This window comes from Mustela putorius, unplaced genomic scaffold, assembly GCF_011764305.1.
Source record: "Mustela putorius furo isolate JIRA1106 unplaced genomic scaffold, ASM1176430v1.1 tig00000151_pilon_pilon_pilon, whole genome shotgun sequence".
NCBI classification, from domain to species: domain Eukaryota; kingdom Metazoa; phylum Chordata; class Mammalia; order Carnivora; family Mustelidae; genus Mustela; species Mustela putorius.
Window position 1 is genome coordinate 6873185 of NW_025421296.1, and position 13199 is coordinate 6886383.

Below are 13199 nucleotides of genomic sequence, written 5' to 3' on the forward strand. Positions count from 1 at the left end.
TATCTGGTGTCCAATTCATTTGTTCATTCAACAAATATTTAGGGATACAACAGTAAACAAGCCAGCCACGGTACCAGCGGGGGGAAGCAGGGCACCTGACCTGGGCTGACACTAAGGGGGCTTCCTGAAAGTGGTCAGCCTGGTGCTGGCCAAAGGTCACTTCTTCCATGGGCCTGAACGACAACTCATGCCTGAGATCAGGTGACTGAAAGCATATATAATGTATGACAAGCAAGCTTGTGAAGCCCTGTTTATGGAGGAGCAGACAAGAGTTTCAAGAGTCAAGTGATACACTTCTCAACTATGACTATTTGATATAAAACAAGTATGAGGCCCCTGGGTGGTTCATCAGTTAAGTGACTGCCTTTCGCTCAGGTCAGGATCCCAGGTCCTGGGATCCAGCCCCACATCAGGCTCCCTGCTCCGTGGGGAGCCTGCTTCTCCCTCTCTCTCTGCTGCGCTCGCTCGCTCTCCCGCTCTCAGTCTCTCCCAAGTAAATCAGTAAAATCTTTTTAAAAAAATTAAAATTAAAAATAAGTATAAAAATATTCTTCAGATGACAATTAAAGGTTGGACTATTTTCTGCTTGGCTAAATTTGGTATTAGAGTCAGGGCCTTGAGGTCAAGCCTTTAAATGTCAGTTAGTTTTATTCAGCTCATTCTTAATTTCCAGGAATAATGATTTATTGAATGAGTACCTTTATGAACAAAAACACCCAAATGCATAATTATCAAGTTTGTGAGTCATATGAACTGGAAAGGCAAGATGTGTAAAACAACATTTTTAAAGTTTTGGATATTAAAAAGTTGTACATGAAAAGATGACTCAGGTCACATAAGTTTAGAGAATCCTGGGCTAACCAAATAAGTAGTTTTCTTTACTGCAAAAGTTCCAGCCCTTACTACCTTGAGTGGCGGATTAATGTGCAGGGTGCTCCTAAAGGTACTTAACCACTCCATCCTTTTTTTCTAACTATACCTTGAATAAAAATGTTCTTCAAGATACACTTCGGATTATACCAATACAGCTAAAGTGGGGAAAATTCATCTGCTTCTCTGGGGTGGGGAGAGTATGTGTGCGCATGTGTCTATGTATCTCAAAGAGTGGTTATCAAATATTTTACAATATAGCGTGTAACTCTATAAACAAAGCTAATTTTATATAAAATGTGCTCAAACGCTGCACTGAATTGGCAGTTTCTTTTATGCTCAATTTAAGTCACGGGTAGGAATAAAATAGGAATATTGGTATAATCATATAAAGACGACTTGTATAATTTTTGTTGGATAGAGTCAAAATAATTACCGAGTTAAATATAATGAATGTTGAGTCATCTTTATGAGTGCTTCAGAACCATTAAATTTTAGAACTGAAAATTTTAATTACTGCTGAAATATCTCATTTAAAAATCATCTGAAGGCATTTCCAAAACTTCAGTTTTCTGCTTGTGTTTTTAATCTACCCTTAGAATAGACGTGTCATACAAACAAAATCTTAAATAGCTGCAAATTAACATGAACCACTTTAATGGCATCTAAATTATAAACACATTTTGAATATAAGTGGAGTCCAAAATAATGAAAATAAAGAGCCAAGCAATCATGTTACATTTAATATTAAATAGTTCACACTGGATACTGAATACTGCCCATCCTCTATGTAGGAGTAAAACTATACCACAGAACAGTCAGACTACATCTCTCATTTGTAAGGCTCTCCTGTAGTGTTTCTACAGTCACTTTAGCTAGAGTAACAGAGCAGTGAAATTCCACCAATGCTAAATCCTTTCCAAGTGTCTGTGAGACCCTGAGCACAGCAGACTCCCTCCCATTGGACAAAGGGGCATCTGTGCACCATACCTCCCTCCGGGCCACCCCATCGCTGCCCTTCTGGCCATCTCCCTTTCCCTGTCTCTGTTCTGTGCAGGCGGTCACACTCTGCTGGGAATGACCCGCAGAGGCGGGAGGTGGCCTCAGGGAGACACGGGTTCTAGTGCAGGCTGGAACCCTGCTGGGTACCTGCAATGCTGCCTCCAGCTGGCCCCACTCAGGGTGACAGGGAAGAGCATCAAGGAATAGCCCTGGAGTTAGGGGAGAGACAACAGCATGACTGACAGGAAGTCCTGAAGCCAGCCCTAGACACGATACCAAATGAGGTTTTTCAACCATGTACTATACAGTTACATGTGCATTTCAATTCACAACCTTCTTCTCCTTCAGTGCCTGTAATAACCACATGAGTTTGCCGAGGTGGGTGACATTCTTGCTTTTTTATAAATGAGGAAACTGCGGCTTCAGTGACACAGCTAGAAAGGGGCCAACCCTGGATGGTAATCCCGATGTGGTGGCTACCAGCCAGTGGGACGTGCTCAGACTCGCCCAGAGGATGAGGAGGGCTTCTCCAAGCCCAGGAAGCTACTTGTTGTCTTCCTCCAAAACCATAAAAGGCCTTACTTTTAAGAGCCTAACACTAATCTACAGGTTAAAATGGCTTTTAATTTACTATAAAATTTGGGACTTCTGCCTTCAAAGGATTAGAAGAGAGCTCTAGTACTCTGAACTAAAGCTCTGGAAAATCACTAACTTTTCTGCCCAAAGATAAAAGTGTGGCTAGGAACTGGCATTCAGGTTGCTGCTCACAAACATTATCCCCTTTGAGCATCAAAATCACTCTCGGACAGAAGCTGAATTCAAGTCAATCAATCTGCTTTTTTGTCACCGGGAATGAATGGGGTTTTCGAGGAACAGGAAGAAAATTAGCCCACTTTCTGCCCTGCTCTGAAAATTTTCCCAAAGCCACTTAAAAAGAATAGCTTATATGATTTAAAAAAAATTCAATCTACTATATTTCAAGGAATCTAACACAGTTCATTTCCCCAGTTTGGTAACACATCACTCTACTTCTTAGGAAAAGCACCAGGTGAAGTAATAGGTTTGTATCTAAGGACCACGTACTTGAAATAACGTGTTTATACAAATGCGTGCATGCCCCCCCCCCGACACACACACCCTAGGGCATAGAGTTGAACTGATGTAAACTGAACATACTTTTGATGTACCTTCACTGCTTCATAAATGCTTGGAAAAATTAGCCTAATTGTTTATACAAGACTTGAATTATGTTTTTACATGTGTTAGCTTTCCAAAAAGTATATAGAGGTAATCAGACTGCATTCCTGGTCAGAAGACTCTCCTATCCCTGAAGTTCTTCTGATAAAAGGAAATGGAGAGGGAGCCAACAGAACCTACTGCTACTCTGGCCAGGGGAAAAACAGAAACCACCTCAAATTTAACACACTCCAAAGCCTAACACAATAAATGGTGAAGCGCTTCCCAGGTCTCCGGGGCCACAAGCACGAGGGTGCCCCCACCCCCCGGGAAAGCAGGCCTGCCTCCCCAAAAAAACTACACCCAATTCCCACAGCAGAAATGCCCAAAAAAGGCAGGGTATCATGGTGCAGCTGACTTACAACAAGCAAACTAAAATATACACCCGTTCAAAGAGTCTGACACAGTCATACCCTCAGCCTCCTGTTCTGAATTGCTCACAGTTCCTCACTGTGTAAAACATCAAATATCATCAAGTAAAACATCAAGTATTATCTTTTACCAGACATTACTCTCTAGAAGTAAAAGTAGGAAAGATAACGAATTTGCTCAGGGGCCTTAATGAGTTCATTTTATTGTGTCTCCCTTCCTTCTTTTTTCTTTCTTTTCTTCACCTCTTTGCACAGTGTTTTCCTTAGCAGGCTCAACTCAGTAAGTCTCAGTGAATGAGAAGCTACAGAACAAATCCCCAGTTCACAGGCGTTTGTCTTCCTTATTTCAAGTTAGCTCTCAGGTGCCTGCAGTTCTCAAAGAGGTGTCTGGGGGCTGGAATTTGGCAGCAGACCTCCAGACCCAAAGCAACCCAGCTTACCTGGGATCAAACTTAGCAAAACACAAAACAGTGCTTCTAGAGTGGGCAACTGTTCTGCAGAAATAAATCCTATTCAAAGACACTTAAGGATGAAGACCAAACTTGCATACTAAAATAGTTAAGTTCACTTCAGTAACTTTTTACTGTACACGAACAGTGCACTTTGCTGTCACTGGTATACCCAACAACAAATTTGATTCTTGAACTGGAAAGGTGAAACGTATGCAGTTTGGCTCTGGAAAAGCAACTGATACCAAGTTTGCATTTAAGTTTCCACCACTCTATAAATGTCAGTATTACATGTAACTTATTATGCTATTCCTATGAATTTAAAAAGTCAAACTCAGTAGACTGAAAGGAAGGTGTGTCTCTAGCACTGGCCAGTCCCAAGGGTTCATGTAGAAATGGAAATAGAACAATCTTTGAGGGGAAAAAATCAATTTATAAGGAGGTCAGTGATAAAGCTAATTTATACACTCCAGGCAGGCAAGTTCTCCAGAACCCAGAGACTGAGTCTAGCAAATTCAGTTGGCTATAAATGGCTTAATGATAAACTACTTTGGTCCTATAAAAATTTCTTCACTTTTTATAGGAGACAGAATCCTAAAATGGCTGAAGGATTTCCACCTTCCGGCTGGAGAGGGGATCTGTGTCTTCCAGGCAACAGAATACAGCAAAAGTCATGGAACTTTGTAGTTGTGATTAAGGTCCCAAATCAGTTGGTTTGAAGTTACTCAAAGGGTAGATTTTTCCTGGATAAGCCTTGCTTAACTAGGGAAGGTTTGTAAAGAGGATGTGGGCTCTCTATGAAGGTCAGAGACTCTCTGTTGCTGGCACCCAGGGAGCAAGTGACCAGAGTGAGGGGGCCACAGTGGGGGAACCCAGCATGCTAAGAAACAGCAGGCAGCCTCTAGGAGGGGAGCGCAGTCCCAAGTGACAGGCAGCAAGAACTGAAGCCCCTCAACGTACAGTCACGGCAAACAAATTCTGCCAGCAGCCAGAATGGTCTGGGAGATGGATTCTTCCCCCGTCGAGTCTCCAGATGAGAACACAGTCCTTGCACCTGACTGTAGCCTTGCTGCAACCCCGAGCAGAGGACCAGTGAAGCTGTGCTCAAACCCTGACCCACAGAAACTAGGAGATAAGAAAGGGGTGTTGTCTTATCCATGAAATTTGCAGTAATTTGTTACACAGCAATAAACAACAAATGACCCCTCTTCTCAAGCTAGACATTGATCCTTCCACATAACAACAGACAGCACCCTTTGTGTGTACCTTTGTGAAGCTGTCACTGCAGCTAAGGCTGAGAACTTCGGTGCCAAGCACTGTTCTGGGCTCACAAGCACCTTGGGAAACTACCCCATCCAATTGCACAGGAAAACTAAGGCACACAAAGAGATCAAAACATTTGCCAAAGTTCACAAAAAGCTGGTTAGAAGAGGAGTCAGGGTTAAACCCAGGCAACCTCTCTGCAGAGCCTGCGTCTCAGCCATCATACCAGCTGCCTAACCCCTGACGCTCCCACACTCCAGGACGCAGGAGGATGAGATGGCAGGAGAGCTGGGGGTAAGGTAACGATGGGGTGGGGTGGGGTGGGGTGGGGTGCAGAGAAGGGAAGGAGTGTTGGGGGCACTGGGACCTGCTCAGACGACTCAGAGAAGGTGGCTTTTTCAGGAAGGCTGGAGCCCAACACTGTTTCACAGTTAACTGCCATAGAGATCATCACAAGGATTTTTCTAAGAAAACCACTCCATTTCAAGTAAAAAATGTAAGAAACTGCACTACAAACAATATTAAAGGTTCCAGATATTTTAAAAGAAATTTTATTGCATTTTAGAAACAGTCTGTTTAACACTTAAAGGGGATGGTGTCCCGATGACTCCTTCCAGCTGGAATTACACATGAAACAGAAGATACCAAGGCAATTAAGTATTTTATAAACACTGCTGAGGGGTCAAAAAGAGGGAGGTTCATTCACTGACTAATAACGCAGTAATAAACAAACAGCAATGTTATGCAACTGAGAAAATTATTATAATTGAATCTACACAGCTGGGCAAGAACAGAAGCCTGGTTATGTATATTAAGCTCACAAATGCTTTGTGTGGGTAGGTTTTAGTTTCAGAACTGTTTCAGATTTGAGTCCCTTTTATAAAGTCAGATTTTTTTTTTCTTATCTGAATACAATTCCGTAATTACGGCTGTAGAACAGAAAAGAACTTAATGAACTGCCCCACCAATTTTTGCTCTTCTGTTTATACTACAGAGAAATACGTGTGTACATAGTAATTGGGAACTTAAACTTTCTTGAGATGTACTCATTTTAGATGAATACATTGTACCTTGTTTGTGCAAAGCAATATGAATAATGAATGACTATGACTCCCTAGCATACTGGAGGGAAAAGCCCAGAACAAAGTAGCTTTTCCCATTTTAACATTTAGTTCCTGCTGTGTTCTTGGAGTTTCCTTCACACCGTGATATCTTCCCCTTTGCAGAAGATGGGCAGAGAAATACTGCCAATTACCATAGTTAAGTTTACACAGATGTGTCACAAGAGAGTGACTTCTATATTTCCCTTGAATTGTTAAAGTCACAGCATTTAGATTAGAGAAACATTATTACTCTCTTGGGTTCAAGACAAAGCTTGGGAAAAGTCCACCATCCTTCCATCAATTAAATGTAGTTAAAATGCAAGCCAAAACAAAGCAAGTTTCTTTTGGGAAAATATTCTAGCTAGGCATTATCCTTATTACTACATGGCATTTTTTTCCTTAATTAAGTGACTAAATCTGAACAAATCACTGATCTATGTCAAGTTCCCATCTGCATAAAAATCTAACTAACTTCAAACACAAATGGATGATTAGCTAACCATCAGGGCAGAGGTACAAATGTATCTTCAACAGGCACACATTTTACATCAATGATATCTATTTTTATGAGATAAAAGTACTAAAGCTTTAATGGTGGCAATTAAAACAGCCAAGAGTTTGAGTAGCTCGATGGCTGAGTCACAGACCTTTTACCTATAATGGGATCCATTATATCCCTGAACTCCGTTTGAGGGAGTAAAAGAGGAACAAATTTTTAAATATGGTTATAAAACAGCAGTACCCTCTGAACTAAGCTGTTTTAGTTTAAACTGCCGTTTGATTTACCCTGTGTCTTACTGTCAACATCCACTCAGCAGCCTTCTTTATAGTTCTTAGATACTTGTGTCTATTTGAAAATATTTGAACAATTTGAAAATGCTTCAATGAGGCTACTATGTAACAATTTATATTTAGGCAACTTGTTTCTACTTTAACTTTTTATATTTAAAAAATCCATGTTTTGAAAATGTGTAACTTGAGATGACTTTTGACAAAATCCTCATTTGTACCTAAAATGTCAGTATTTATATTTTAATATAAATATAAATTGCACTTTCAAAGTACAATTCAGAGGGAACAAATAATTAACTATTCACAATAAGATGGTGCATTTCAGCAATACAGAACATCCACCAACAAAGGAGTGGAGATTTTTCATGGTATTTTATAACATTACTATTTCAAAGTATTAGGATAATAAGATCTGTGGTTACAAAACATAATAATCATATGTCTGCTAACACTTCTCTAATTCAAGAACCTAAAGATGTTCTCTTTAAGCTTCTCTTATAGCAAACTCAGAAATGTAAATAGAAATGATCTTAGGAACAGCCTCTCAAGTTTTTGTATCCGTTACCACCATCATCTCCAGGGACAGCTGGCAAACAGGAAACAACATGCAGAACGGATTTACCTCCAACCAGGAAAGACCAAACTAAGAGAGATGGCGGGGCAGCCGGAGTGGTCGCGGCCCAGATGGCCAAGGTCCTCAGGGTTATGCGGGTCCGCAGCCCCCACTGAGTACGCCAGCATTAGACAGAGAGCGCCAGACGCGTACTTGGGCAGATTCCTTTCTGTGCTAGCAGCTCTTTTTAGACAGGTTGTCAGAAGGAAGAACAGCAGGATGGACCCAAGGATTCAGTATTAGGGTTGGTGTTTGACCATTTACTCTGTGGGGCTTTAACAATCAAGTGGGAAAACAATCATCTCAAGATCCGTGAGACGGACAAGCCAGACGCACTGATCTATAAAATCCCACCTAACTCCGCAGCTCGGGTCTGCTATTACAGCCTGACTTCAGTCCTGCTCAAACCACAGCTACTGCAACTTGTCTTTTAAAAAGAAATGAGTGTTTGTAAAGATGGAGCTAGAAAACGAAGATGGTTTCAGAAGGAAATATTAAGAGAGTTTCTCAGATAAATACAAAAAAATGAGTAAAACCGATGTGAAAACCTGCATTAGCCAGCACAAAATTAAATAAGATAGACCCAAATTACTGTAACAAAATGTTGAAGTGTACAATTTCCGTTCCTGTAAAAAAGGGAAACTCTCAGAACAGTATTCCAATACTAGAGAATCTCATTTCACAGACATGTAACATCTGCTAGGTTTTCCCGCAGTAAGCTTAGCTTCTGCTCAATCTAACGGCCCTAAAGTAATGTGTCTTAAACATCTCCGTCTGCACAGAATAATAATGTTTGGAATACAAAATGCATTCATGTCTGCACACCTCTGAAGCTGAAGATCCACACCAAATAAACCACGGAAAGGTGACAGGGAAGGGGAAGCACGGGTAAGGCAGAAAGAACAAAAACCCCAAGTCATTCAGCATGAGCCCCAAGAAATTGACGCTGTCTCATCCGGAAACAGTGTGCTGACACTTCTAGGCAGGGGGGCAGAGTTGAACTGAGGGAAGGAAGGAAGGAACTTCCGGGGACCCGAACCCCCCACAGCCCAGGTGAGGACGCAGGCTGCAGCAGCACTGACGGGCACTACCAGAGCCCTGGGAGCCTCGCGAGCCAGGAGACACCAGTTCAAGCCAAACTCCAGGCTGGCTTCCGGCCACTCCCGGACAGGGAACACTCTTCAGTAATTCAGAGAAGTCTACCTGGCCCCTTCCAGAAGTCTGCCACAAAGAACCAAGTAGCTCTAGCCTCCAAATTTGTCTACCAACCCACTTCCGGATCTGCCTGTCACCTTTACACTCTTCTCTCCACCTACGGCATCCTTCCATGGCCCATTCAGTTTTTCAAATATTTATCGACCCTTACTTGACCCCACATCTTCCTCCGGCTCTTGCCATCTTTTCTGCTCCCCTTTGGGCAGAATCCTCAGGACAGTGACCATATTTGTTGTCTTCCTCCTCCTTGCGTTCACTGCCATCTTTGCTCTATGTAGCCACTCTAATATTCTCATCAAGGTGATCTCCAATGCCTCCTCTCCCTCTCAGTGCTCCTCACCTCACAGCAGGACCTGACACAACTTCCCACTCCGAGCTTCTTCACGCGATCTCCACCTCCAGGACAGTCCTCTCCCTCCTGCCTTGCAGGCTCTTTCTTGGCCAGTTTCTCGTCAACTTCTCCACAAGAGACTTCTGAGATGCTCCAAGCTTCCATGTTTGGATCTCCGCTCCATGCAGGCTTCCTCCTTTCTTCAGGTTCCACTGCTTTACAGAGCACCTACAGACTGATGAAACCCATAGTTCTTTCTGAGCCCAGACCATGCTCTTGAACTCGACACCTCTCTATCCAACTGTCTACTTGATATATTCACTTCGATGTCCTAACAAGCATCTCAAACTTAATGCATTCTGAAACAAATCCTTAATTCTGTCCACCAAACTCCAATGCCATACATTATTACTCTACCAGCAGAAGACGCCAAAAACATGAAGTCATCCCTGACTCTTCACTTAGGTCTCCTTCGATCCAATCTGTTAAGTCCCGTTGGCTGCCCCTTCCACTCTCCCAATAATCTCCTGGTCCAGGCACTGCAAGACCTTGTCTGTATACATCATCCTCTATATCCTCATCCTCTATAACTAACCCCTGGTTTCTAACTTTGTCCTCCACCCCAGTCTATTTGCTGCACAGTCTGAGGGATCCTTTAGAAATGTAAATCAGACTATGTCACAGCTCTCTTCAAAACCTCCAAAATTTGCTCATTTCATTCACAGTAAAATCTAGAGTCCTTGCCATGGCCTACAAGACCTTAAACGATGTGAATGATATGGACTCCTGACGCTTCCCTGATCTCATCTCCTATAATCCTCCTTTGTGCTCTTCCACTCCCAACTGCATAGATTCCTTATTTACAGACAAACAACAAAGGACAAAGGCAAGGCCCTTTGCATGAGCTGCCTCTGCCCTCGGAGCTCTTTACCCAAAACCTCCATGGCTATCTCCCTTGGCTTCCTTCAGGATGGTTTAGGCAGTAACAGACAAACACAAATGTAACACAGTGATAATACTTGGCAATTTTAGGGAAAGGACAAACAGGAGCTCATTGCATTATTCCTTCAACTTTTCTAGAGCTTTAAAATTTTTCAAAAAATCAAAGTTGGAGAAGGGAAACCTCTGTGCTACCACACCAGTATTCACCTTACACCTCGTCATTGACCATTCCTCACTCATTTGCAGCAAATCCAGATACTTGATTCTACCTGGGACTCGATTTTCTTTCAGCACCTTAAAATCAGCAGCCCAAAAATCCAACACACTTTATTCCACCAGCTTGCTTTCCTATCTTGGTTACTGTCACTATGACTCCCACTCACCCAACCTTGTCTGTCCCTCTCCCTCACTGGACCCTACCCACACTTCTCCTTCCCAGTCCTCCTGCCACTGGGTTCACCTTGTTCCGTGTGCTCTCTGTATGGGAATAAAGAGGTCATTCGAAAACACAAACTACCTGTGCTGCTTTGCTCATACAATTTGTCAACGATTCCCACCAACGGCATTTAAAACAGAGACTCCCAGTGTGGCTGGCCAGGGTCCTTGCCGGCTCCATCTTTCCCATCACCTCTGCTCTCTGCACCTAACACATGCGCCGGCGCAGGCTAACAAATACAGTCACAGAACACACTTTGCTCTCTCCCAACTTAGTGCCTGCACATGTGTCACCCCCTTGCCTGGAATGCCCGTTCCTACTCAATCTTCAAAATATAACTAAACATAATCTCCTCCTGAGGCCTGATCAAACACTCTTCCGAGGCCAAGGACTACTTACCACGTTGCTTGACTACTTACTGTGAGATCCTTCTAGCCCTCTGCACTACAGCCCCGAAGGAAAGCACGTTATGCTTCTGTTTCTATGTATACACAGTGTGTGCATGTGTGCACGTACGCGTGTACATGTCCCTAACACCTAAAGCGGAGACTGACACCGCAGGCTGAGCAACCACGGAGTGAATGTCAGAGTCTCCCCAAGCCTCACTTGGATGTTACACAGCCATCCCCTGCCCTCCACCATCACACCTCAGAGCTGCTGCACCTCCATGGTACCCAGAAGAATGCCTTTGGCCACTGTGGACCTAAAGAGTGCGGGCACACATAATGCACACTGGACTGATTGGTCCAAGGCAAGGCTGAAACGTCTGTGGTCCTTCAGCAAGGCCTGGGTTCTGTCTGCACAAACTTCTCCAGCACTCTTTTTCCCTGATTCAACCATCCCTTTTCTTCTTGGCCCTGAAATAATTAAGTACCTAATCCCATACAAGTCTGCATTTCTCTCTCTTCATTGCAGTTACATTCCTGTGTAACTGGGGCTTTTTTAAAGGAAGAATAGCTTATTTTTATACCTCTACAACCTCACAGTGACTGGCACATCATAAATGCACAACAACATTCACTGACAAATGAATGAATGAATGGACGGATGGATGGGTGAGATCATCACCTCACCTCTGACTATCCTAAGTAAGACTCAACAGACGACAAGCACTGCCTCTCTACTGTGAACTCATTGCAATCACTCATCTCATTCCCACAGAGACAGTGCCCAACAGAAGCACTCCCTGGAAAGAGACCTAGAAAATTCTCGGTTTGACCTCTAAAAATGAAAACAGTACCTTTTCTAGGAATTGCTGAACTATTATACTTTGTATCAAAAATAGTTAGAATTTAAGAGTGTGTACATTTTAAAATAAACTTTAAAACTCTAATGGCTTACAAACTGCAAAACACTTCTCAGTCATTTTAGATGGAAGGTTGAAACATGTTTGCAAATTTTGACACATACATGTTTCTCCTGCTGGCTCTGACCACAACCCATCTACTGGTGGGGGTGTGGGGCTGATCATCTATCTTCCCTTGAAGTCCTCGAAGGGAGTACTTGAACCAGAGAGAGGGGGAGAACCAGAGAGGACACCTGAATGGGCGGTGGACAGAGGGGGAAATGGCTGGCCCAGGGAGTGGGTGCTGGGTGTGCCACAGAGCTTCCGTTCCACCTGCCAGGCTCCAAGATCACACAGCCCCAGATGAAGCTCTGAGCCACGGAGTCCAAGGTCCTACTCTAAACCTCCAGTCCCAAAACCTAACTCACCATCCTAACCTCCCGCCCCTTGATTCCTGAAAACAAACAAAAAAATCTCGTGTTCTTTTTCCTGAATTCTTCAGCCCAGCAGTTTAGCCACTGCTCACAGAGTACCCAAGAGGGCAGCATGGTGGTCCTACTCCCCCTCCTCAACCTTTCCATGCACACTGCTGCTGTCTCAGTTCCAGACCCGTTACCTCTCAACCCAGTCCTCCTGAGGCTGAGGCCATCCGCTGCCCCCCTGGCAGACAGCAGCTACCAAGCACCTGTGATGTGGCAGGTCTGCCCTGAGAGGGGTAAAACGACACCAGGGCTCAAAGAGTTCAAACAGCAGCAGCAGCAAAAGGAAACGACCTCTATCTCATTCAGATTTATATATTAAATAGTATTTGTTGAAAGAATATACAAATATTACATGCTAAAAAAATATTTTGTAAATATTATAAAATCATTATCACTATTGTTTTTTTATGTGACTAGACAATTTTACATGACACATGTGGCTCACATCCTGTCCCCCTGGACAGCACTGCCCGGGGCACTGCTCAGCTTCTTTGCTGGCCCCACCCGTGCAGCCTCACCTTCCCCACGTACCCTCCCCGGAGCCCTCGGAGCAGCTGCCCACTGACCTTCAGACCCGGCTGACTTCCACCTGTCAGACACGACACAGCCCAGGAGGTGTCTCCTCCACAGGGGGTTCCTGAATGTCATTCTCCCCACAGCTCCCAGACCTCTTCTCTCCCACACCTGCCGCAGCATACCACACTGGACAAACACCCTCAGAATACATGTGCCATGCACTGAGGGTACAAAAGAAGATGACAGACAGAAACCTTGATCTCACTCAGCTCGGAATACACAGGAGGGGGGCA

At 43.6% G+C, this 13199-nt stretch overlaps 1 protein-coding gene across 10 annotated transcripts in view; it reads right to left on the bottom strand.

Moving 5' to 3' along the window:
* CHD7 (chromodomain helicase DNA binding protein 7) overlaps window positions 1-13199 on the bottom strand; it is a 187103-nt gene that overhangs the window by 88937 nt on the left and 84967 nt on the right. The window contains exon 2 of one of the 10 annotated variants that reach the window (XM_045075760.1): window positions 9255-9480. The exons of the other annotated variants lie outside the window; for them this stretch is intronic. Coding sequence (XP_044931695.1) covers window positions 9255-9410 — 156 coding nt within the window. The 5' untranslated portion in view covers window positions 9411-9480. The remainder of the gene's footprint in view (window positions 1-9254; window positions 9481-13199) is intronic. 10 annotated transcript variants of the gene reach the window in all.